Here is a 27,606-nt window from a genome sequence, read left to right as displayed (position 1 = left end):
CATCTGAATAATGACCTGAAGGAAGAAAGATAATAAGCCACGTAGGTCTCTGAGGGAAGGCCATTTCAGGCAAGTCAAGGATGAGAACAAAAAACCTAAGGCAGGAGCTGTTTGGCTTATCTGAGGTCATGCAGGGGAGATGGCCTGGCTGGAGTAAAATGAGTTAGGTAGAGAATGACAGGAGACAGATTAAGAGGTTAAAGAGAGAATCAAATTATATAGGGTGTTGTAAGCCTTAGTCTGAGTGAGATGAGAAGGTTGAACAGATAAATAACATGATCTGATTTACGTAAGTCTATCTGCTGATTTGCAAAAGGATGATAAGGGCACAACGATCAGTGCCGCAAACAAAACAGGTTAAGAGGCTTTTTCTTTTCCTTTTTTAATACTGGAGTATAGTTGATTAACAATGTTGTGATAGTTTCAGGTGTAGAGCAAAGTGATTCAGTTATACATATACAAGTATCTATTCTTTTTCAAATTCTTTTCCCAATTAGGTTGTTACATGCTTTTTCAAAAGTCCACTTAAGAGATGTTAATGGCTTATTCGACATGATAAGAGGGTCCTGAGTCAAGACATATTTTGAAAGGAAAGATAAAGGAACAATTTTTAAGCTTTTTAATCTCAGGACTCTTCTACACCCTTAAAAATTGAGAACACTAAAGAGTGTTTGTTCATAAGGGTATAATATCTGTAAATATTCAATATATAAAAAATTAAAACTGAGATACTTTTAAGACATAAGAATACACAAGTGCACATTTCATGAGCCATCAGAGCTATGATGTCACTGAACATCACAGTGCAACGATGGAAAACTCCACTAAGTACTGGTGTAAAAATAAGAGTGTAAAAGGCAAAATCTCTTTGTACTATTATGAAAATATCTTTGCCCTCACAGATCTTCTGAAAGGGTCTTGGAGACTGCCAAGCGGTCCCAAACCACACTTTGAGGATTGCTGGCCTCTTGGGTTTTCTGTTGGATTGGATGTGAGGGCGTAAGAGAAAGAAAAGAATCAACGATGGGGTCAAGTCTCTTAGCCTGAGCTGCTATTAACTGAAATACAAAGTTTAGCGCCACAAATGTTAAGCTTAAAATGCTTCTTAGGTATTTAATTTGAGATTTAGATTAGCTGGCTGGTTATGAGCCTAGAGTTCAGGAAAGTGGTTGGGGCTGGAATATAAATTTAGGAGTAATCAGAATATAGATGGCATTTAGAGCTCTGGAACTGGACGCGAGTATATAGGAGTACGTGTAGACTGAGAAGAGAAGGGGGTCTGAGGATGATCCATGGGGAATTCCAGCAATAAATTCCATCAGTGAAATTCCAAACATTATCTGTTTAAAGCAAGTCTCCCTCAATTGATTAAAGATTCTTTTAGGTCATTTTCATATTCAAATCTCCTCTTATGAGGCCCATCATATGGTAGGCACAGTTCAATTAAATGTTTATTTAATGAATGAACAAATAAAGTAACAATGGGCTCTGTGATGTTTGCAGAGCTAAATTCCACAATTTCAGAACAGCAAAGATCAGGAAATAGAAGTAATTAGCTTCAGCCTCATACATTAGGTACACTATTCATCATGCGGTCAAACAGGTTTCCATGAATTAGAGGCAGAGGTAATTGGGGGCTTTTAACTTTACCCAGTGCAAGTCAATAACAAATGACCTAATAGGAGGGATGAGATTAGATTTCAAATTCTAATCTACCACTTAAGACATTTAAAGTAATAATGCCAACTCTACTTTCTGGACATATTGTTTTTTAAGGAAATTTTTTCCAGAGCATTTTTCATCTATGCATTGTTATTCAGAGTGCCTAGAGATGCTCTAGAGAAAAAGACATGACAAAGAACCTTATCCACTGAGATTTTTATGTACATGGAAGAAGAAACCTGAATAACACAAAAGAAAACCCCACTTCAATAAGGTCTGCTGTTTGTCAATGGCAATGTGGGCACAAAATTCAGAGAATTATACTTCATGCTTAGAAAAGGAAATGAAAATTCTTTTTACATGTTGAAAGTGTCAGTAACAAATAACTTCCCATTTTCCTGGTGGACAAATTCAGCCAGGATTTCATCAAAAGAAGAGAAATGAGGATGACTAATATTCCTCTGACATGTGATTGGCACGATCTCTATACAGAATGATGGTGATTTTAGTCACTAATGGAAGATGCAGTTCATAGTGGATGCTTTCTGGATGCTGGTTTTTCCTTCCCCTGCATTGGGTCAGCCTGACCCAACACTGAGCCATTTATCTTCATTGGATTCTCTCATATCCCAGATTTCAGGAGTTTATACTTCCCGTGGCTATCTTATGGAGACATCTCTAAGGCATGCAATGTTGAAGGTGGGGATCATCCCATATTTAGCCAGCATCATCCTAAGTAGATTCAAATGATTCAGGAAACTTAAAAAGGCTCCCAAATACGTTACCTAAAAGCCAAAGTTGCTATCGTCAGAGCCAACTGTGGATGAGACAGCGAGAGTGAGAGGTTCATCTCTCGAAGGTTGTATTTCAAATGTGGGAAAATGTGATTTAATTGCCACTCTAATAACAAGTTGGGTCACTATAGAGCTTTATAATTTACACAGTGCCATGGCACATATTATCTGATTTGAGCTTTACTATGTCCCTGAGAAGCAGGCAAGGCAAACACCATCCTCACTTTGCTGACAAACTGAGGGTTAGAAAGGTTACACGAAGGGTATGTGACAGAGCATGATTAGAATTTAATTCTTAAAAAAAAGGTACTAAAAGCAAAATGTTACATATGATTGCATAAAATACCTGTCTTTAGAGATATCAATTTAATTGGTCAGGGGGATAGGGCCAGGCATTTTGTTAAAAAGTTGTCCAGGATATATATCTGAAAAAAAACAAAAACACTAATTCAAAAAGACACATGGGGCTTCCCTGGTGGTGCAGTGGTTGAGAGTCTGCCTGCCGATGCAGGGGACACGAGTTCATGCCCCGGTCCGGGAAGATCCCACATGCCGCGGAGCAGCTGGGCCCGTGAGCCATGGCCGCTGAGCCTGCATGTCCAGAGCCTGTTGCTCTGCAATGGGAGAGGCCACAACAGTGAGAGGCCCACGTACTGCAAAAAAAAAAAAAAAAAAAAAAGACACATGCACCCCAATGTTCATAGCAGTATTGTTTACAATAGCCAAGACATGGAAGCAACCTAAGTGTCCATCAACAGATGAATGGATAAAGAAGATGGGAATATATATATATATATATATATATATATAAAATGGAATATTACTCTGCCATAAAAAAGAAAAAATTCTGCCATTTGCAACAACGTGGATGGACCTGGAGAGTATTATACTTAGTGAAATAAGACAGAGAAAGACAAATACTCGATGTTACCACTTATATGAGGAATCTAAAACATAAAAACACATGAATGTATATAACAAAACAGAAAGAGACACACAGATATAGGGAACAAGCCCTATAATGACCCAACATGTTATTATAGTGCCAATTAAATCACATTTGCCCACACTTGAAATGTGACCTTTGAGAGACGATGCTCTCACTCTCACTGTCTCATCCACAATTGGCTCTGAAGATAGCAACTTTAGCTTTTAGGTAACGTATTTGGGAGACTTTTTAAGTTCCCTAAATCATTTGAATCTGCTTAGGATGATGCTGGCTAAATATGGGGTGATTCCCACCTCCTACCAGTGGGGAGAAGGATGGGGAGGGGCAAGAAGAGGGTAGGGAATTAAGAGGTACAGACTACTATGTACAGAATAAATAAACAACAAGGATATATACTGTACAGTATGGGGAAATATAGCCATTGTTTTGTAATAACTGTAAATGGAATGTAGTCTATAAAAATATTGAGTCACTATGCTGTACATGTGACACTAATATAATATTGTAAGTCAACTATCCTTCAATAAAAATAAAAAGTTTTCCAGGACATTCCAATTTGTTGAAGACTACTGGTTGATTGTTGGGGTCACTGACTTCTTCCTCCATTTTTTTCCTTTCCAAAATGTTCTTTTTTTCACATAAGATTATTTTCTATTGTTTTATTATCTTTCTGTTTTCAGCTTTCTCCTATTACTTAGCTTTGGCTGCAAGACTCCAAATGATAGTATACAGTCTTCTTTGGTTCCCTTCCTCAGGCTACAAACTGTTGCCATCTATGCTTCCGCTCTTCTTCCTTTTTCTAATCTATTATTCTCCTCTCAAACTTCATCATCCTTCTGGAATATCAATAGGCCATCTTGATTATTTTCTCCCTAATGAGTAATTAACATTAATAGACTATTGGAGTTAGGAGATCAGAGTTCTTCCAGTCAGTGGCTGTGTAACACTGGGAAAATTATTCAACCTAGTCTCAGACCCAATCAGTAAAATAAAGAAAAAACACCTACCTTGTAGGGTTTTTATAAGAAATATATGAAACACGTGTGCAATAGCAGAAATAAATGGTTCAATGCTCAATAATAAAGATATTTTTAAAAGATTACCTCTTTGAAAAACTTTTTATACCTTATCTATTTTTGCTTCAACCTAATATGCTATACTCATTCTGAGTTATATGCCTCTGCTTTTTACATACCCACTCTCATTTCTAATTTTAAATTTTAGCATATGTATTCTATAACCCTACAGTGCCCAGTAAAATGTTATTCTAGATTTGGCAAGAATTTTATACAACCCCGGTTCTAAACCATTAATAATGGGAGAAATAGTATGGTTTATTATTAAATTACTTCATTATTAGTTCATTAAGCACACAGAAAGTCCAGGAGAATACCCAAAGTATTTAATTCCTTCAAGTTGAGTTGTCACCTGATCGAAACAGAGTCCATCATGGGTTGGAGTTCAGGAACAGCTCATCTTTCTGCAAATAATCTCCCTTAGCCTCTTGAGAAAACTGGGCCCTTGACTTTTTCTTTTCTTTGCCCCTCTGGCCTCTTTGTTTTTTCTTCATAGGGTCCCTCCTTAGCTGCAAAAGAGTGCAGCCTGGAATCATTTCATTCTGCTGAATTCTACTTAGGATGGGATTTAAATTATGTGGTAGGATCTGGACAGTACCAGGAGTACCTCAAAATAATCAGAACTTTCAAATTTTCTAAGGTTGGCTTCCTGTTAGTATCCATCTATGTTCATTAAAATATGTTGTTATAATGTTCAACATTAAGCACCTGTTTGAATGATTTATCGATGATAATGTACTAAAATAGTCTCTTTTTCTGCCTCCACCTTGGGTCACTTCTCAAACACCCTCTTCTCTTACTTTAGATTTGATTTGTGTCATGAAACAGAAGAAAGAAGTGGAAAAACACACCCAGCTAAAACTACCACCGAGGGCATAGCCCAAGAAAGCAGTACTTTAACAATCAATGCTTTATCCAAAGTGTCTCTTGCATCTAGTAATGCCAGAATGTTTGAACTCTGGAGCTAATTAGATTTAGTCACTCCTTCTATTATAAAATTTAACATTTCAGTCTCCATCATTCATGTCTCTCTAATCAACTTTCAGTGTCCTCTTTCCTATTCTCTACAACAAGGTTTAATTTCCTGCATCCTGAAATGAAATCAAAACTGTTTTCTTAACCATGCCCATCTTTCAACACAATGCCATAATACTTTCTTTCCTTTTACCACAAACCTATTCAAAAGATTAATCTACAGTCAGTGCATTGCTTTTCTCCAACTCTTCAACTCTTTGCATCTCAAGCTTCTACCTTCTCCACTTGAGGGAATTTGCATTCTTGAAGGTCTTTGCCCTCATAATCAGCAAATAAAGTGACATTTTGATCTCCCTTTTCCTCCATCTCCCGGCGAATTTTGACAGTATTGACTAATCTCTTCTTCAGTTTTCTTTTCTCCCTTTATATTCATGAAAATGTTTTGTCTTCCTTCTTTATACTCTGTCAATGTTCCTTCTCTCTCTCTTTTGCTAAGGTCCTCTTTCTCAAGTATATGTGAAGAAATTACTTAAACTTCCTTGTTCTCAATTTCCTCACCTATAAAATGGCAATAATAATATCCATTCCCCCCAAAATCATGAAACTTAAATTATATTAGGTGCTCAACAAATATTAACTTTTTTCCTTAAGTGTAAACATCTCCCAGCATACTACCTTTGGTACTATCTCCCTTCACCATCAAATTCTATAAATGACTATAAAATCTTTATCTTAAGCTCCTACCTCTCTCACCATAATTCCCCACCAATATTCCAATTTGTATATCATGCCTTACACTCAGTAAGCTTACAAAACCAAATTTATCATGCCACCCTCTCCTTCATCAAAATAAACTTCTGCTCAAGTTTTTTCTATATCTATTAATATCATTCCAAAATCCCAGCCAACCAGGTATCTTTGACTCCCTTAGGTCTAACCCATCTCTCCACACAGTAATGTTTTATCTAAAATGCCTCTTGCATCAAGTACTATATAAAAAGGGTAAAACATCATAACCAAGACGTATCTAACCAAAAAAATGCAAAGTTGGATTAATATTCAAAAGTAAATGAATGTATTTATCACTTCAACAGAATGAAAGGAGAAAAAAGTCATATGATCATCTAAATATACACAGAAAAAAAAATGAAAAAATGGGAAAAAACACTCTTTTATGCTAAAAACTCTCAGCAAACTAGAAGTAGAAGGGTACATACAAGAAGCTTATAGCTTATACTTAATGTTGAAATACTGAATGCTTTACCTCAAAGATAGCAAATAAGGCAAGGATTTCTGGCTTTACCCCTTCCGTGCACCACTGCAATGCAGTCATAGCAGTAAGAAAAAGAAATAAAAGTCATAAAGATCAGAAAGAAAAAAGTAAGACCATCATTATTTTCAGGTGACAGGAGAGGAGAAAACCCTAAGGAAATTATTTTTAAAGGAGCTACTGTAATTTTTAAAAGAAATTATCCAGGTGGCAGGATACAAGGATGATATAAAACTCATTTGCATTTCTATATACCAACAATGAAGCATTGGAAAGTTAAAGTAGTAAACAGTACTAAAGCATTAAGTCAACTCAATGAGGAGAGGAAGGTCTTTTTCCACATAGGAAAAAAAATGAATCTCGACTCCCACCTCACACCATACAAAAATGATTTGAGACGGATCACAGAACTAAATGCAAAAGCCAGAACCAGAAAGCTTCTAGAAAAAAAAATATGGGTACATTTATTTATAACCTGGACAAGACACAAAAAGCACTAACCATGAAAAAAAATTGATAAGTTGGATCTCACCAAAATTAAAATATTCTGTTCATCAAAAGGTGCCACTAAAAAACACAAACTGGGAAAAATATTTGCAGTGCATAAACCTGACAAATGCCTCATATCTTTTGGAATTACATGAGAATTTATAAAGAATTACTACAAATCAACAATTAGAAAACTGAACAACCCCATAAAAAGGATTTGAACAGGCACTTCTCAAACGATATAAAATGAGCAACAGCCACAGGAAAAGGTGCTCAATATCACTAGTCACCAGGAAAATGCAAATTAAAGCCATAATGAAAAATCCTTTCATACCCATAAGAATGGTTAAAATGAAAAAAACGGTAAGTGTAAATGTTGGAGAGATTGTGGAGAAATTGAAAATCTCAGATATTTCTGTTGGGGATTATAAAATGGAACTACTACTTTGGAAAACTCTTGGCAAGTTTCTTATAAAGTTAGCTACTCATTTGCCCTACTACCCAACAATCCCACTCTTAGGTATCTATAAGAAAATATATGTATTTACAAATACTTGAACATGACTTCACAGCATATTCATTCATAATAGAAAATAACAGGAAACAACACAAGTATCAATCAACAGGAGACTGAATAAACAAGCTGTACTATATTAATCCAATGGAATACTACTCAGTAAAAAAAGGAATAACATGAGTGAATCCCCAAAACATTACACTGAGTGAAAGAAGCCAGACCTGGACATACACAAAACACACACACACACTCTAGGATTCCATTTTTATAAAGTCCAAGAATAAGCAATTCTTAACAATAGTGATAAAAATCAGAAAGCAGTTGTCTCTGAGGCAGGAATAGGGGCCATTGATTGGAAAGAGGTATGAGGTATACCTCTTTTTTCTGGGGGTAACACCAATGTTCTATATATATCCTGCTTTGAGTGGTGGTTACACCTACAAACACAGCTGTCAAAATCCATCAAACTGTATTGTATTCTTCAATTAGGGGAAAAAGATACTTTCACCAGGAGAACTTTAAAAAAACAAAGCCATTACAAGGAACTATAATTATTTAGTAGCCAAAAAAAAAAAACTTGTATGTCAATAGACCTACCTAAATTTTTTAAAGGTAATATTTTTTCAAGTATTTCAAGTATTTTTTCAAATTTAAAAATAATTTTATTTTCAAGTATAAGTAAGTGAACCCAGCCTTGTGAATTCATCTAAATAGAGAAACTCAGGCTTGTGGGTTAATACACTGGAGAAAAACAAAGAGAAGCAAGTAGCACATAAATCTTTCAGGCTCTATGAATTGAAAATAGAACGTTTCACAATCTGGAGGATTTTAAGACATGAAAGAGCCCAAAGAAGCAAAGGTAAAAAGATCAAATACAGGGCTTCCCTGGTGGCGCAGTGGTTGAGAGTCCGCCTGCCGATGCAGGGGACACGGGTTCGCGACCTGGTCTGGGAGGATCCCACATGCCGCGGAGCGGCTGGGCCCGTGAGCCATGGCCGCTGAGCCTGTGCGTCCAGAGCCTGTGCTCTGCAACAGGAGAGGCCACAACAGTGAGAGGCCTGCGTACCGCAAAAAAAAAAAAAAAGATCAAATACGGGATGCAGAACTAACAGCTATGACTTAATGAGTTAATAAATATGCCAAATAGAATCAAACTCAACAAAGCACTGCAACGTCTGTAGCTTCCAAGTAATTAAAACACCAAACAGAAATACATGAAATGTATAATCAGCTCTACCTCATACTGAAAGCAAGAACTTGGTTACAATGGATATTCTTCATTTATAGTTATGGAAAGTAGACTAGAAAAAGGTATGCATCAGGCAAAGGAGACGTAACCTAATTTGCTCTATCTAATCAGTATCTATTTGTAGTGAATAAGATGAAAAGTCCTGTTTTTATCTCTCATCTATTCTATATCATTCTTCTCACAATAAGGCTAAACACATCTGCTAATGCTCAGGCAGATAAATGTAAATTCATGAATAAAAGTTGCATTTATACTTTTATTTTCAAGGCCCATCACCAGTTTTAAGAGTGAAATGATTATTTCAACCATGTTATTACTTTCTAATTAGTAAATGAAAAAAAAAAGTATTTGAATACCCACAAGTCAATCAAACCACATTCTTGCATTTCCAGACAGAAAAGCCAGGAGAATTAGCAAACACTTCAGAGGGTTAAACCTATGATCACAGTATAGGCTCTTATATAAGCTAACTAATAATTCTCTGTTCTTTGGAACAGTAGTCCTTGACAATGTTCAATGCCTGACACACCTGTGACTTGTCAAAACACACCAGGGAGTCCTCTATTCTATCCATCTAGCTGTCCCCCATCCACACCCTCTGGTCTCTAAACCCTTTCCTGAAATCACATGTCCTACCCCAAAACTCCTTCATAATTACTTTCGCTTGAATTTTCTATTCTCTGCCCTCTACAGTGAATGAGGAACCCCAGGAGATCAGGACTCATGAGGAGAAATAAGTAATGCACCAATATCTCTGAGGTGAAAGAAAGGGTAGCCCAATTGAGGTTGTATTCTTTCCCAGTTATATACCTTAGCTGTTATTGTCTATAACATACACACATACAGGCTGCATTGGTTCTAATTTAAATACTATCAGACTTAGTTTCCTGACTTTCTCCCTTCATTTTTCCCTCCCTAAATCATCATTATAACATCTAAGAAAGGAAAGTGGAGTCAGTTACCTTCATACACTTTTAAAAATGGACAGAACCAAGGAATGGAGTCAAATGAAATTTCTGGCTTTAAAACTACCTCTAGTTTTCTTCAAAGTTTATTAAAATAAGTTAAAATACAACAAAATAGAGTATGCAAAGGAGGATTCATGGAATAAGGTCCTGTAGAGTTGATTAGATTATGTAGAAAAGAATCTGTTTTTCATTCATTAAATGATCAAATGCATTTACATTAGAGAATTTATATTGGTATAAAGATAAATACGTTTAGTAATAGATTTTATTAACATATATAGGGCAATCTCCTGCATAAATAGTTTAAAATGCTGAAAATGTAACAGCTGCACAATAACACCAGAACCACCTTCATCTAATGAGAAAGACAATGATAATAAATGTGATATTTAGCATCTAAATCTAAGTTTAGTGAGGGTTATTTCTTGAATTAAATGAACTAGGTCAAATTCCCCTGAGAAGGAAGAGGAATTATTGAAGACATTTTTCTCCTGTACATATTGGGACACTGTGTGAAATGTTACCTATGCCTATGAACCTGTACGTTTTAGCCTCATAAAGATGTAACAAGTTATACAACCTAATGAGGATTTTTCTACCCTCTGAACAGGATGGCAGGAGACAATTAATTATTATACCAAAGAAAGGAAAGAAACTTCCAATCAGTTGCACAACTTAGCCCCTTTGGAGTGCCAATATCCTTATCCATAACACTAAAATATACATTCCCTTGGAACTGATAAAGGTTAAACAAAACAATTTGTATGAAAGTGTTCTACAAGCTGTAGTGGATATGTAAAGCTTAAATGCCATTTTACTGATGAGGATGATGATTATAATAAAATAATCCAAAGTAAGTTATGGTAAAGAAGGTTAGATATTAAACAAATCATTGCTCATTTAGACCAAAACTACCTTAAAAGACATATTTGTTCTGCAAATTGGCTCAAAGTATTCGTTCATACTATATATCTAAGTAGATAGTGAATGGCATTGATCTGATCCAAAGTTCCCCTCTCTTGGATTTTATGAGGCCCATTCAGAATAAGCCAGGTTGAGAACATCACCAATTCCATGTTCTGAGTCCATCTGTTGGCAAAAATATAATGCAAACAGCTTTATAAGTGCTATTTTCAATGAAATATCACAGAACAGCTTGTCCCAATGATATTTCTAAAGCTTGCCTGCAAACCGCCTACTGGGATATCCAACTGAAAGAGAAGGGGGAAGAGAAAGAAACCCATACAGAAAAGTGACAGGAATGGAAAAAAAGAACAAAGGGTAAAGAGACAGCCAGAGGAAAGTGAGCACTGGAGGAAAATAAGGAGCAATGAGAGGTGCAATATTAAACACAGACAAAATTAGTCTGAAGCCATAAAGAACTGGAAAAAATACGTATATATAAACAACTGGGGTCGAAGGATAAAGAAGTGATCACAAACAATGTGGCATATCCAGAGAAATGAAGACAAAAGGAGAAGGAAACACCAGAAAACATGTAGCAGTTCAATAATTGGAACAAAATTATTAAAATGTTGTAAGAGAAAAATGACGTGAAATAGCCATTTTTTGTAAGTGTAATTTGTTTTTTCATGTAATATACAAATTCGTTTTTCCAAAAGCCAATACAGATTTCAACGTCTATCATCAGCTCCAAGGGAAGGAAACATTCTCTTCCAAGTCCATTCTTTTAATCTGAAAATCCATTTACTTATTATAAGATAGTCCAGGCATTGCAATATAAATGGTGTACATGCACTGATTCAAAATTGAAATATATTATAGTGCAGATGATGTCATGCTGGACACTTACCTGGGGTCGAATGACTTTTACAATATTTTTGAGGGCAGTGTCAGGGGATGGAGGTGAGCAGTCAGGTGTTGGGCCTGTGGAGCTGTTTCTATGGTTACTAGTTCCTGGAGCAGTAAATGCTACCTCAGAGGCATTCTCTGTGAATAAAAATAGAACTACCATGAACCTAATCACTCAGTTTACCTTTTAAGACTTGAAATTACTTCAGTAAACATGAATTGAGATTTCAACTTAAAACTGGTATTAATTACAAGATCATAATGAGGAATACACTCAGCAGTATATTTTAAAAATAATGTTTATTGAATGCTTTGTTTTCTTTTAAAATGGTAAATACCTTCCCGTGTAGAAATGTTCCAAGAAGGAAGAGTATTATTATTTAATTCATAATGATAGATCATCCAGCATAATTGTTAAGACTGCCATTATACAAATGACTAAAACCTCAACTAAAAAAATATGTCTTTTATATGATTGAAGTAGTTTTTTTCCATAATATTTCAAGTGAGTATTGATTTTTATTAAAAGGAGAAGTTTCATACCTCCCTGATTCATAAAACCCCAATTCAAGGCTTCTCAAAGTATTTTTCCCAGAAATCCCTCAAACTGTAAAAAAGCATCCCAGTGAATTAAACTTGATGAAAAAATATTGGTGCAAAATAGTTTTATAATGTAGACAAAAAAAAAAAAAACTATCACTCACAGATAAATATATCTTCCTATATGGTCAAAAACTAAGTGAATGAAATTTCAAAAATCCAAAGTAATCTTCCCTTATGTTCAGTATTGGGGGAGCATAAATAAAGAAAATGATGACTTAAAAATCAGCAACATGTATAACATTTTCTTCCTGAATTTATGTCAAAACAAAATAAGATCAAAGATGTAGTTTTAGAATGTTTAAAATACTGGGGAAAGGATGGAAAATGTTCTGTAAATAACTCCTGCTAGCACACAGAAGTTATATTATTTTAACAACAATTTGGCAATCCCCTATGACTTTTTAGGAAAACTGTTGTAAGCTCAAATCTTCAAAAAATTTACTTCCTTGTTATGTTTTTAATTAGTCCCCAATAATTTTGTTCTAGACAGTTAGCTGAACTGACGTAAAAGTGACTAAGACTGTGACTTCATTAGAGACCAGCAAGTTTCTCTGTTCCATGGCCATTGTCTACAATCCCAAGTGAAAAGCAATAATTTATTAAGGCACCTCTTGCTCATAAAAAGTGAGGGGATGAAACTTTACCCACCACACAAAAATATAATTTAGTCTCACTGAGGAATACAGACATAGGTTCATGAAACAAAAAATGCAAGTGTGATACATTGAATTAAATAGATAATTCATAAAATAAGTCTTAAAAGCTTCCAGAGCTCACTCTTGATTCGGGTTTAATATATATGGTGGGGTCTGAATAAGCATCTCAAAAATAAGCCAGGTTCTGAAAGACGGTAGTTTGTGGGGGTGATCTTCTGAGTAGGCTAAGGTAGTATGAGTAACCACTGAAACAGAGACAAAACATCAGCCAGCAAGAATGACAAGATGCGCTCATTCTCTCTAATTTGTCCCTTCCTCCTTTCATTCATTCAGTCATACATGTAAAAACATTTATTTGGGGTCAATTATGTATTAGGTATTATGTTATGTTCAAAGGATAAATTGGGGGCTTCCCTGGTGGCGCAGTGGTTGAGAGTCCGCCTGCTGATGCAGGGGACACGGGTTCATTCCCCGTTCCGGGAAGATCCCACATGCCGCAGAGCGGCTGGGCCCGTGAGCCATGGCCGCTGAGCCTGTGCGTCCGGAGCCTGTGCTCCACAACGGGAGAGGCCACAACAGTGAGAGGCCCGCGTACCACAAAAACAAAGAAAACAAAACAACAACAACAAAAAAGGATAAATTGGAAAAGAATTTCTAGCCAGGGGTTAGGAGGTATGGAGGGATGAATAGGTGGAACACAGTGGATTTTTAGGGCAGTGCAATTTTTCTCTCTGATACTATAACTATGGATATATGTCATTATACATTTGTCCCAACCCATAGAATGTACAGCACCAAGAGTGAACCTTAGTGTAAACTATGGACTTTGTATGATAATGATGTGTCAATGTAGGTTCACTGGTTGCAACAAATGTACCACTCTGGAGGGGGATGTTGATAGTGGGGGAGGCCATGCCTGTGTGGCAGCAGGGAGTATATGAGGAATCTCTATACCTTCTGCTTGATTTTTCTGTAAACCTAAAACTGCTCTAAAAAATAAAGTCTAGTAGAATTTTTTTAAATCTCTGCCCTTGAGAAGTATGCAATCAAATGTGGCATCAGACATGCAAACAAATTATAATGCAATATAACTTGAGAGTTAATAACAGATAAATGAAGCATGGTGAAAAAGCAGGGGGAGAAGAAATCAGACTGGCTGGGAAGGAAGATGGTTGTGAAAAGCTGCAGTTTTCAGGCAAGAAAGCTGGGACAGAACATAAAACATGAGGGCACAGAGGTGGAAAGAGCATAGATGAAGCTGGTATTTTACATTAGGAAGAAGTTGGAGCTAAGTTTAGATAAGTAAAAGAAGGTTTACTATTATGTTAAGTTTACGCTTAATTCTGTAGGCAATGCAAAATATTGAAGATATTTAAGCAGAGACTGGCATAGTAATGATAATAATAGCTAATGGTTATTGAGCATTTATTATGCTCAGGGAGCATGTTAAATTCCTTTTACTTACTGAAGCTCATTGAAATAGCCTTAAAATAATTCTTTGAAGTAGTTTCTATTATTACCATTCTCCTTTTACAGAAAAGGCAATCACAAAGTTATATTTCCAGTAAGTGGAAGACAAGAAATTCTAGATTGATGGCACATTGCCCTTCTGCTGGTTAGCATGCCATTGGTATGCAAAAGTGACTGGAAGGGGCAGAGCCTGAAGACTATTGCCATAGTCAAGGTATGGGCAGTCTCTACTTCTGAACAGAGTTAACCAACTCCACAAAAACAAAGTAGAACATGGAGACAATAAGAAAAAAATAATAAAAACAGAAAATGTCAACCATAAAAACATCCTAGGGTACCCTTGTGTGTACTATATGGTATAATACCTGGAAGCAAGGAGATCTGTTAAGACCAGTGACCCAGGATAGATCAGGGCATTTGCATTTGAGTTGGTGATAAGTGGTTGGATTCTGGGTGTATCTTGAAGGTAGACTAATAGAATTTCTTGATGTGTTGGATACAGGGTAGAAGAGAAATAGAGAGGGCAGGCATGACTAAGATTTTTGGCCTGAGGAACTGAAAGGATGTAGTTTTGATAAGCAGAAACAGGAAAGACTATTGGAGGAGCATATACTCCTTACCATATCACTTCAGGTATTGCCTCTACCCCATTTTCTCTTTTCTCTCCTTTTGGACTCCAGTGAAATAATGTCAGACTTTATTCTCCTTATCATTTATTCTCTCTTTTGTACTTTCATCGTTTTTCTCTCTGTATTGCATTCTGAATAGTTTCTTACACTCATTTTCCAGCTTACTGGTTCTTTCTTCAGCTGTGTCTAGTCTGCTATCAAACCTTTTTCTTACTTTCAGTTATGCTTTTCAGTTCTAAAATTTCTATTTGGTTCTTTTTCAAATACATTGATCACCATTTAGCATTTTCAATTCCCTAACAACATTTTCAGGCTTGCTTTTATTGATTAGAAACAGCAAGTAAAGTGGGTTTGTTTTTAATCTGTCTGATAATTCCAATATTTGAAGTCTTCATGAATCTATTTCTGTGTCTCTGTTTCTCACTCATGGTATCCTATTCCATTGTCTGTTTCATCTTCAATTCTGTGCTACTTTTTACTCAACTTTTTGTTAGAATAAAATATACAACATTAAATATCGCTCTTTGTCTATTAGTAAATATTAATTCAAAAAAGCATCCAAACTCACATTCTAATACCAGATGCTGGAGTCTGTGGAAAACTTGCCTGTTCAATGTTAGACAATTCATTTAACTGCTCTGGATTTCAGTTTTTCTTTAAAAATGAGGATTAATAACTACATTCTAGGGTTTATGTGTGCAGAAAAAGGTGAGAGAACACAAATGAAAAAGAACTAGCACATAATGACATAGTATGCAGTTAATAAATTTGAGTTTCCATTTTCCCTATTAAACCAAATATTATCAGAATTAAATTAAAATATGGAAGACGAAAGAAAATCTAGAGGGAAAAGCAAGAAAATAAATAGTAGTACTTTGTAGGTAATACATCTAGAGTAATGACTGTGAGTACTTGGGCAGGATTTGAGACCAGTATCTTAGCTATTAACACAAATTGGTAGGGACAGAATTTTAATTCCAGGAATAAGAGATGATCCCTTGAGGAATGATTCACTGCAAGGGCTGGCCCTGTTAAGTGATTTTGCATCAAAGCCAGAAAAAACTGCTGGGTAGTCCATGCAGACTATAAAGCAAAAGCTTCTTGAATGTTTCTTGTAAGTAATTTAATACATAGTACAAGACAGTGGGTAATCAAGTGCTAAATTTAGAAAAGACTCTGTCTCCATCTTCTGAAGCCATGACATGCAGCACTACACTGAAAATTTGATTTTATACTACCTTGCATTGTTCATTATCTCTTCCAGACTAGGTTATATTTTCACAGTGACTTATATTTCCTTTATTCTCTCCACAGCTTTTAGCTCATTGCAATCTTTTAAAAATACTAAGTGAAATAAAATGAATAAAACCTGTGTGTGTGTGTCAATGGCAACTGTCATAAATGTCCTTAATTACATGGAGAAAGGTGATCTGGCTTTTATAATTCCATGGTCCTTTTGGAGAAAATCCAAATGAGAAGCATATTCTAGAACATACATAAGAGTCTTAGGAAACTGATTTATTCCTAAAATATCCTTTATTATATTATTTATAAAAACCTACCAATTATCCAGTGGACTTTGCAAAATGACAGCCTATGTCCACGATGGTTTTACATGGTCAACCTGCATTTCACACCTGCAGCTACAGAACATTTCTGATGAAAAGGAAATGAGGTGTATAAAAACTGCTTAGAGAAAATTACTGAAGATACTTGCAATTTCAGATTGAAATGAGACATCTTCTTGTCACATTCCCTTTCTATGCATTAGATTATACATTATGACTGTCAGTTTTCTCTATGATAACAAGCCTAGGAAAAAAAAACCCTTCTAATTTACTAGAGCTTTTAGAAGAAAAGTATTCTATGAATACAAAATAATTCATATGCAATGTTACAGAGTAGAATTTTAACATCATTCAATAGCATGCACTGAACAATTAAAGTGTACCAGAAACCATGCTAGTTGCTCTGTAGCTGACAAACAGGACTGAGATTACTTCTGGCTGGAGATTCAGGAAAGGTGTCATGGAAGAGGTGGTGATTAAGGAGTTCTCTCTGACAGATTAGTGAAATTCAGACATGAAGAAATGAGTGCAAAGGACATTCCAAGAGTTGGAAGTAGGAGAAGCAAAAGGTAGAAAGATGGGAAAGAGGCACAGTTGTGGAATAAGGAAGATTTCAGTTTGAAAAGAATATAATATTCATGGAGGTAATACTAAGAAATGGAGGAGACATATACAACAAATTTGGGCTCTGGAATTAAATAAATCAAACCTGAAATCCTGCCACTTTTAACCTCAGTTTCCTCATCTGTGAAACAGTGCTTTTCTCTTGGTGTTTTTTGTTTGTTTTTTGTGGTATGCGGGCCTCTCACTGTTGTGGCCTTTCCCGTTGCGGAGCACAGGCTCCAGACGCGCAGGCTCAGTGGCCATCGCTCACGGGCCTAGCCGCTACGTGGCATGTGGGATCTTCCCGGACCGGGGCACGAACCCGTGTCCCCTGCATCAGCAGGCGGACTTTCAACCACTGCGCCACCAGGGAAGCCCTCTCTTGGTGTTTTTGTAAGGATAAATAAGATATGTGTGTATGTATGTGTGTATTTTAACATATTGCCTGGCACATAGTAAGTGCTCAATTAAAGTAGCTCTTGCTATTATTACCATACACATGTATAATAATAATAATAACTATAACTAGATAGATGGCTTGAGGTATTATTGTGGAAAGTTGAATACAGCACTAAATAATTGTCAAGTATTTAATAATTATTAGTCTAGCAAATCATGAAGGATAATTTTTTAAAGTATTTATTTATCTGGCTGTGCTGGGTCTTAGTTGCGCCATGCGGGATCTGAGTTCCCCTACCAGGGATGGAACCCCGGCCCCCTGCATTGGGAGCATGGAGCCTTAACCACTGAGCCACCAGGGGAGTCCCAAAGTATAATTTTTAATTGTTGGCCTTAAGTCAGAAATCGGCAAACTTTTTCTGCAAAGGTCCAGATTGTAAACATTTTAAGCTCTGCAGGCTAGGATGTTTCTTTCATAACTATTCAACCCTGCTGTTGCAGCACAAAGGCAGCCATTGACAATATGTAAGCAAATGGGTATGGCTATATATTTTTTTACCTTTCTTTTTTGGCCGCGACACATAGCTTGCAGGACCTTAATTCCTTGACCAGGGACTGAACCCAGGCCCCTGGCAGTGAAACTGTAGAGTTGTAACCACTGGACCACCAGGGAATTCCCAGGTGTGGCTGTATTATTACAAGAAAATTTTATTTACAAAAACAAGCATAGGCTAGATTTCATTTGTAGTCTATAGGTTGTAGGCCCCTCTCATAAGTACTTCCCATGGAAATGGCCTTCCTTTTAGGGAGAAACCTAGAAGAATGCTATATTATAAATTTACTTTTCCATATTCATATTATACACGAACATTCTTCTCACTATGCAATTAAAAACTAAGGTTTCATTATGAAAGTAAAAATTCATTTAAGGTTTGTAAAACAAATAACATGATATCTAAAGCAAGGGCAATGCCCTGTGCACAATAAGTGTTCAAAAGATGCTCACTGAATGGATGAATAAATAAATGAATAAGACCAATTGAATCTTTTGATTCTAAAGTAACTTTTAGTAATGGTACATGACCATCATTTCTGGGAAAGAAAGAAGGAAAATCATAAGTAAAATAGCCCAAATATCTTCTCTTCATTATTTTCAGTGAGAAAGTACTTCCTATGTACCATTTGAGGAAGTTAATATTTAACAATTATTTAGGGGACTTCCCTGTAGTCCAGTGGTAAAGAACCCGCCTTACAATGCAGGGGACGCGGGTTCAATCCCTGGTCAGGGAACTAAGAGCCCACATGCTGCAGGGCAACTAAGCCCGCGCACCGCAACTACTGAGCTCGCACGCCTCAACTAGAGCCCACGTGCCGCAAACTACAGAGCCCACACGCCCTGTAGCTTGCTTGCCCCAACTAGAGAAGAGAAAACTCGCACGCCACAACTAGAGAGAAGCCCACGCACCACAACGAAGAGCCTATGTCGCAACGAAAGATCCCACGTGCTGCAACTAAGATCCGACGCAGCCAAAATTAAATAAAATTTAAAATACATATATTTAACAATTATTTTAAAGAATTATTTAATACTCCAAATAGTTAATACATTTTACTTTCTCCTAGTAATGGTTTCTTAAAAATTAGCAATTCTTTCAAATATGTTGAAAACTGAAACACTTGAACCTTCATGACTATCACCAACCACTTTACATATTCAATAGTATTGATTAAGCAGATATTTTACCAGATAAAATGTGTGGTAGGCAGCTTCTAAGATGGTTCCGATTGATCCCTGCCTCATGGTAGTCATGCTTTTGTTAAATTCTCACCCCTAGACTATGTATTGAACTTGTTGACTAGCTTCTAACAAATAAATACAGAAAAACAATTGACCTTTGAACAACACTGGGGTTAGGGATGCTGACACCTATGCAGTCGAAAATCCTAGTATAACTTTCCAGCTGGCCCTCGGTCTCTGCAGTTCCTCTGTATCTGAGGTTCTGCCAACCACAGATTCAACCAACTAGAGATTGTGTAGTCCCGTAGTACTTATTTATTGAAAAAGATCCGAGTATAACTGGACCCCCACAGTTCAAATCTGTGTTGCTCAAGGGTCAGCTGTGATGAGATGTCATTTCTAGGATTAGATTAGAAAGAGTCTGGCTTCTGTCTTATGTGTGTCCTCTCATGTTCTCACTTTCTCAGCTCTTTTGCACTGAGGAAAGCAAGTAATTGTACTGTGAACAACTTTTTGGAGAGGCCCACACGGCACTGTGAGGGACTGAAGCCCTCAGTTTAACAGCCTGCTGGGAACTGAAACTTGTCCATAACTGCATGTATCAGCTTGATAGTGGATCCTTCAGACCCGGCCAAGCCTTGAATGACGGCAGTTCTGGCCAACAGCTGACTGCAACCTCAGAGAGACCCTGTGCCAGAACCACCCAGCTACGCCCCTCCTGGATTCCTGGCCCACAGAAACTGTGAGATTATAAATATTTGTTGTTTTCAGCCACAAGTTTTGGGGTAAGCTGCTATGCAGCAATAGATAACTAATATGTTAGGTGTTTGGCTTACATTTATAACATGGCCAACATGTTAGATGTTTAGGCTACAATGGTAAACAGACTCTCAGCCTCATTTTGAAGTTGTTGCCTATTTAATGGAAAATATAGAAGGGAAAATACAGAATCACAAAACTATGTCATTCATGCTACATATCAGGCACTATGGGAACACAGAAGAGTGAGCCACTAACTGAGTAAGGGGACCAGGGTAGGGAGTTAGTTTATGGGTAAGAAGAGAAGGTAAAGAAGAAATATTTAATCACAGCCTTGAAGAATGAGTGCCATCGAGCACTCAAGGAGGGAGAAGCATTCTAAACAAAGAACACAGAATAGCAATGGGGCAGAAGTATGAAAGAGCATTATGCCTTTGGTGAAGTATAAATAGCTCAGCCTGGCTGGAACACAGTAGAATTTCACCATCCCTCTCCCAGGATGGTGCCAAGAATGACTATTCCTTGACCTTTACCAGCAAGATGAAATAGATCCCTGGGGCAATGCACAGTAAAGAAAATGAGAGGCAGAGGGAGGCCAGAGGAGATGGGTCCCCTCCTAAGGCTTTTATGGACTGAATTGTAAGCAAATGAAGAAAGTAAAAAATAAAAGAAATAAAATATTTTATCTCACATTGGGCAATTCATGGATCTTTTGTTTTACGAATATATTTGTGCTTCAATTCTCAGAGAGATTTTTGTTTTCCAGGATCTACTGGCTTTGAGCCCCATTTTGGGCTTCAGGGTTTGGTCTTGACGACAAATTCTTTTTTCTGATTTTACTCTCATTGGTTGCCAGTATTCATCTCCTGTATCCTTCTGCTCATTCCAAATTGGTGTTCACAACAAGCTGACCAAGCCATACCCTAGCACTGTCCTGCCAGGTCAGAATCCCTCCTAAGCAGGCACCGACTCTCCATTAAGGGAAGTTAGAAAATGAACTTGCTAAAACCCCAGATGAAAGCATCATAGTAGTTGGAGGTGGAAATGAGATTTATTCTTCTGTACCACAGGCTTAAATTCCATGATTCTTTCACACTCGTAAAAGTGACTCTGCTATAGTCTGCACTGACTCATATCTATCATTTATTGAACTTCAGTGTACTCTCTTTTATGCCTCAAAGCCTTAGCACATGTTTCCCAGTCCTGCTTTTCACCCCAAGCCTGCCATTCACCTTGGAACCTTCAGATTCCTTGTAGATGTTTAAGTAATCATCTAAGCCCAATAGTGTTCTGATTTCTACTCATGTGATCTTTGATTTAACTCTTTTCAGATTCTCATACCTGAGGCTAAACCAGGTACTTCATTATGAACAGCAGTGGCTTCATTTGGGCATCTTAATCTCAAAGAACCCATTCCATAGATACAATATCTAATCATTTTCACTCTCTCATTTCCCTCACTCACACTAAACCTGTTGTTCAATCCCACTGCTATAAACTAATCCTTTTATACATCTAATTTCATTCAATCTATCAACTCATATATTTACTTTTTACATATTCAGCTTAGACATAATGATTCATCATTTAATAACTCTCTTACCAATAACTACATCCATTCCTCTTATTCTACCACACATTCTGAGTGAAACTCTAATCCTATTTGTGGTAGACACTTTAATATGCCCTTCATATCTGAAAGATTTATTCCCTTAGCTGATTGAAGTGTTGCTGGCAGACAGTCTTCACCTGTCAGCCCTCTTTGGGAACTGCATCAGCTGAAGAGACTTGCTTGACCCAAGGTCACATGCGCTTCCAGGAGCAGCCTGCTTCTGATGTCTGATTAACAGAGGAGTATAAAGGCTGTGCCTAGTCACCAACTTGGGATGATTTTGAAGGACTATCCCAGTTTCAGATATCCCTAGGGAGTCTGTAGGTGCCTATGTAGAGAACTCATCACAGGCTAACCTCTCCTTCTGCCCCATCTTGCTTCTTTCCCACATTCATTGTTTCTGAGAGCACTCTTAATTGATCTCCTGTATGACAATCTCCATCTCAAAGTCTACTTCCTGGTGAATTCAACCTCGATTGAACTCAGTCTAATTCTTCTCAGTGGTCCCTTTTGTAATTTTTTTCAACAATCAGGTACTAATCACTGAGAGAAAAAAACCAACTGCTATAAACTAATGTTATCAAACAATTTAATATGTTCTTAAAAATCATTTCATTTGGTAAGAAAAAAAAAAACACTCTAATAGAAAAAATGGACCCAAAACTACCAACAGGTACTTAACAAAAGAGAAATACAAATAAATGTATGAACATTTTTCTCAAACTTTGCTCAAAATGTTGTATGAGTATATGGATGGCATATCATCTGGTTTTGCTTTAACAAATGTGAAAACAAAATATTCACAGGGTTAAACATTCAAACAGTATAATATGCTATATGATGATAAGTGAGCCCAAGCCCATCCTAAGGTGCCACACCCTACTTCCATTTTTTTGTGAGTTCTTGCAGGAATTCATATAAGGAGATTGAAAAAGCATATGCATATCTGTGTGTAAGTGTATCATACATGTCATTTTCTTACACACATGGAAGCATATGTACTATGATAGCAGTTTGCCTTGGTCTTATCCATGCTTCATTTTATGTCCCTACCCTACTTTCCCTCTTTACTATCTTGCCTCATAATTTTTGTTAGGAAGCTGGATTTTCTGTTTCCTCATTAATTGATCAGGTAATTGAGCTGAAATTAACATAAAACTTTCCTTTAGTTAGACTAAACAATGAGGACACCGACTGTGCCATGTAACAGGGAGACTAGACCCAGGGTAGCTCCAGGTGCCAAACATCAGAGCTCTGGCTCCTCCTCTCTGTGGCTTTCTCAGCTCTGCCCTCCTCCATGGGATGCTTCATCCCCAAGCTGGCACCAAGATGACTACAGCAGCTCCCAGTATCATATCAGATATGATAATATCAAAACGAAGAAGTGGGTCATCTCTTTCTTGTGTGTTTTTTAAAGACTCTTATTGGTCAGATTTATATCAAACATTGAAATCTAACCCAATCACTAACAAGAGTTGGCTTAAACTAATGAGCATCTGTTCCCTGGGAGGTGGGGTAGAGAGGACTCCTCTGCAAATGCATGGCCATGGAGAGCAGGGTATCTAGGATTCTGCTGGGAACAGAAAAAGGATAGAAGGATGGGGCAAGTCAAGGAATAAATGTTATGTAGGTAATCACGAGCATATACTAGACCGTCTATGTTTTCTATACCTTCTACAATTAGGCAGGAGTGTAAATAAATACATACTGGCACATTCAAATTTATTCTTCATTACCTTCTCCTTTACTTCTAGCTCCTCCTCTCTTCTCTTTTTCTCTCTCATTTTTACAAGGCTTTTCATGATCTGCTCCCTCTTACCTCTCTAAGCTCCACACTTTTCCACATATTTTTTGACCCTGAATATCCTTCTGGCTTTCATTTGCCTCAGGTAAAGACGCATCCTCTCAAGGACTCCCTTGAAACACCTAGTGTGTGGCTGGGAGGGGAGAAGAGTGTAATGAAGAATAAATATTAAAGTATGAGGTAAGTGCCCCCCTATGTGGTCCCACAGCACCCCGTGCACCTGCCACATGCCATATCCTCTGTTTGTCTGTTCCCCTTTTACTGGACTGTGACTTCTTTCAAGGCAGACATAGTGTGTCTAATTTGTCTTTATGCCACTATCACCCATTACAGATGGATTCATTTTAAGAGGAGTCAGGACTCAATTTTTGAACAGTCAGTATTATGGACAAAACAGTATTTTTAAAATGTGTTCCATATCATTTACTTATTATCTATGATATACTTGTAAAGTACTGGCAAGAACAAATTTTCAAATATTCAGAATTTAGCAAAGAAGTTAAAAGGCCAATTAAAACAAACTTAAATTTAAGTGATTTAATCAATGCCTGTTGTATCCTATCAAATATTATTTGTAAAAAAGTTTGCATGGAGGGCTTCCCTGGTGGCGCAGTGGTTGAGAGTCCGCCTGCCAATGCAGGGGACGCGGGTTCATATCCTGGTCCGGGAGGAACCCACATGCCGCGGAGCGGCTGGGCCTGTGAGCCATGGCCGCTGGGCCTGCGCATCCAGAGCCTGTGCTCCGCAACGGGAGAGGCCACAACAGTCAGAGGCCCACGTGCCCCCCCCCCCAAAAAAAAAAAAAAAAAAGTTTGCATGGAAAGCAGTGATTGTAATTTACTACATTACTTCTTTTACATGCCCACTGCAAGATGTGTGTTTCATACTAATACGTGTGTGCATACAGGCACACACACACTGTAGTTCTGAGAAGATATTTGTCATGTAAATTAAACATGTGCCAAGTATTTCATGGAATTAATGGTTTTTACTCAAAATGTCAGCAAATTCTGGGAAAACTGGATGGAAATCACCAACTACATAAAGAGAGTTTTGTTTGTAATCTACACTAGCCAGAAACCCCTATTTACTTTGGTTATCTGGTATTTTGATGGAAGATGTGGCCACAAATTAGTCTTATTCTATTATTATCATCTGAACATATATTTCCTTTGATGTGCTATTATGCTCTTCAAATTATGTGGATATCCATGACGACAGACTTCACATACTGTAAAAGAAATACATTGTATAGAATTATAATTTGTTTAGATATACTTTCGGAAAAGTTAGATTGCATTTCATATGCTTCTATAAATCAGATTGAAATGTCTCAGGATGCCCAGAAAGTAAAATGGGAACCAAAGTATTATTTAATCCTAACTCATCTTTCTCTTTTATACTCACAGCAGGAGTAAAATTTAACTGGAAGCAAAGATTTTCATCTTTCCTATTCTAGAGATAATTCTATGTTCACACTATTGTGTCGTTTCTTATTGAAGAGTCTCTCTATCCAGATGATAGGCTGCTTTCCTATACACATTTTTTTATGTAAACTTTCCAAATTGTTCATATGTCCCCATAAAAACAGTGATGCTTTTACTGCACATTAGTGAAAATTTTTGTTTGAAACTTGAGGACATTTTTTCTTGTTAACAAAATATTGCTTAAATACTAGCTACAAAGTCATAACTATTTATGAGTGCAGAAGTATCTAATGATTGGAACTTTAAAAGCCCAAAGGGTCTTGCTTTTTAAAAAGAAAAACATTAGGTGACAAAAAAAGATCTCAGAGCTTCTGATGCACATGTTGTAAATTGTATGTACATCTAAGGGGCCTCTTTCACAAGCAATCAGAAGTCCTTTTGTAATTATACTCAAAACCTATTTTCTCATTTGCAGAGTTATGATGAGGAATAGTCCCAGTTCATACACCGCGTGGCATCTCTGAACTGACCAATTAATGTGTCGGTATACACAGGTTAGTAATTGGTAGACATACAACAACATAACATATACACTCACACACACACACACACACACACAACCATTAAAGTGTTTACTCTTCAGTGCACTACTAATGGGAAAGAAATATATTGATGTTACTCTTCCAAATATACTTAAAACTTCAAGATGTAATATAGGTTTTTCTATAGTCTGTGAAATCCCTGCTTTCCCTCAAAAAAAATCCCACCATTCTAGCAAAGTAGAGACAAACTTAATAGAAGAATGGACTAAGATGAAGTCCTTCTACTTTCACTGTTGCCACAATCCATTGTTAAGTTATATAGTGGTACCTATAGTAAATGTTCTGAGAATTGACAGTGCAAAAACTTTCACATGGAATGAGAGTGCTACAGGACAAATTTTAATCCCATTAATTCAATGGATTGCACAGGCCTAACCATCACAGTAAATCATAATCTGACCTTAAAGAAAATATATCATGAGTTGAAACAAATTTATCTTTATCCCTGAAAAATCAGGAGCTTATTTTTAAAGAAATTTCTCCCTTCTTTCTTTATGAATCTATTCAAGAAATTATAAATCAATATTCCTTGTAAGTTTTCTAAAAGTGCAGAAGACTGCACTCCTGGTCTTTTACTCTGCTGGCTCCCAACACCTCAGCATGGTAGACAAGATTTGCCATAATTTATACTCGACCACTTCTCTCCTCCCTCATCTTTTCCCACTGCCCCTTACTCATCTTCTACTCCAGAAAAAGACACTGGTTCTCAGGACGCAACTACTCTTCCTCTGACAGGTAGGTCCTTTTTCCCTTTGTATGACAATTCACTAAATATCCTGCCAGGCCCAGCTCAAATGCTACCTTCTTAGTGAAGTCTTTTCTGGCTGTCAGTCAGTAACTCTCTGACAATTCCTACATCATTTCCTCATATGTCTAAGATTAAGCTCATCATGTTATAATTATTCATGTACAAGGCTCCCCATAAAGATTGTGAGCTCCTTGAAGGGAAGAACGTTTCTCACTTTCTTTATACCCCCAAAACTAAGTACTGGGTGTTAGATGAATAAACAGGTACAAGATACTATATCAACTGATTAGATACTTCAAAATAGTAAAGGAGTAAAATAATCCTCATTCCATACTTTGAGGGAAGAGGATTTCAAAAAGTATTTTAGGATTTTTTAAAAGGTTTCTAGATGCTGATAAATCACTGAGGGTAGTAACAATGATGTCATCAACAAGCTCCTCTACAACCAACCTTCTTATAACATTTATTAAAGTTTCTATATCAACTATGGTTACAATAAGATATATACTTGATTTTAACCAAGTAAAATTGTGCATGAAAAGAAAATCCTACAAGGCAGCACACCAAATGTTAATAACACTCATCTCCGGCTGGTAAGATTATGTTTTATTTTCAAAATATTTTTTCTACTTCTCAAATATTCTTCAGTGAGCACATATTACTTTTAACTATTTATGTTTGTTTCAGACATTGGATATTTTAAAAAAGCATTATAGATACATATAAAAATCTCACTTTTACCCTGTCATAAATCTATTCTACTGCCCCTCTCTCAAGAGTTGATCACCATCACAAAGTTGGCACACATTCTCCATATGCGAATTTATACTTTTAGTAAAGAAAATATATCGTGAGTTGAAACAAATATATATTCATTATATACTGGACATATTGTGTTTTATATTTACAGAAATATATTATGTGTAAAATTCTGAATCTTGCTTTTTTTCACTTAACATTGTTTCCAAGATATATCCAAATAAATGTTTGTAAACCTAGTATTTTCATTTTAATTGAAGCATAATACTCCATTTTACTAAAATTTACACAGTGATTCTCTTCCTTATGGACATTTTATTTTTTCCCAAATTTTTGTTCCTACAAACAATGTTGCAATGAACATCCTTCAGATTCTTAGCGTTTTGTTTTAAAGAACTATTCCTGGAAGTAGAATTGCTAGATAGGAGAATATGTGCATTTCAAAATTCTTAAAATATTATTAAATTG

The 27,606-nt window shown here is 36.6% G+C and overlaps 1 protein-coding gene across 13 annotated transcripts in view; it reads right to left on the bottom strand.

Moving 5' to 3' along the window:
- ANKS1B (ankyrin repeat and sterile alpha motif domain containing 1B) overlaps nucleotides 1-27,606 on the bottom strand; it is a gene marked incomplete at its 5' end in the record, with an annotated part of 1,156,737 nt that overhangs the window by 656,626 nt on the left and 472,505 nt on the right. For all 13 annotated transcript variants that reach the window (XR_013830584.1, XM_079937794.1, XM_079937795.1 and 10 more), the window contains one exon: nucleotides 11,763-11,899. Coding sequence is in view for 11 of the 13 variants with exons in the window: in XM_079937794.1 (XP_079793920.1) it covers nucleotides 11,763-11,899 (137 nt within the window). The remainder of the gene's footprint in view (nucleotides 1-11,762; nucleotides 11,900-27,606) is intronic.

Source organism: Stenella coeruleoalba (genome assembly GCF_951394435.1).
Source record: "Stenella coeruleoalba genome assembly, chromosome: 11".
NCBI lineage: Eukaryota > Metazoa > Chordata > Mammalia > Artiodactyla > Delphinidae > Stenella > Stenella coeruleoalba.
The sequence above is the reverse complement of the archived record's forward strand: the minus strand, read 5'-3'. Positions and strand labels throughout refer to the sequence as shown.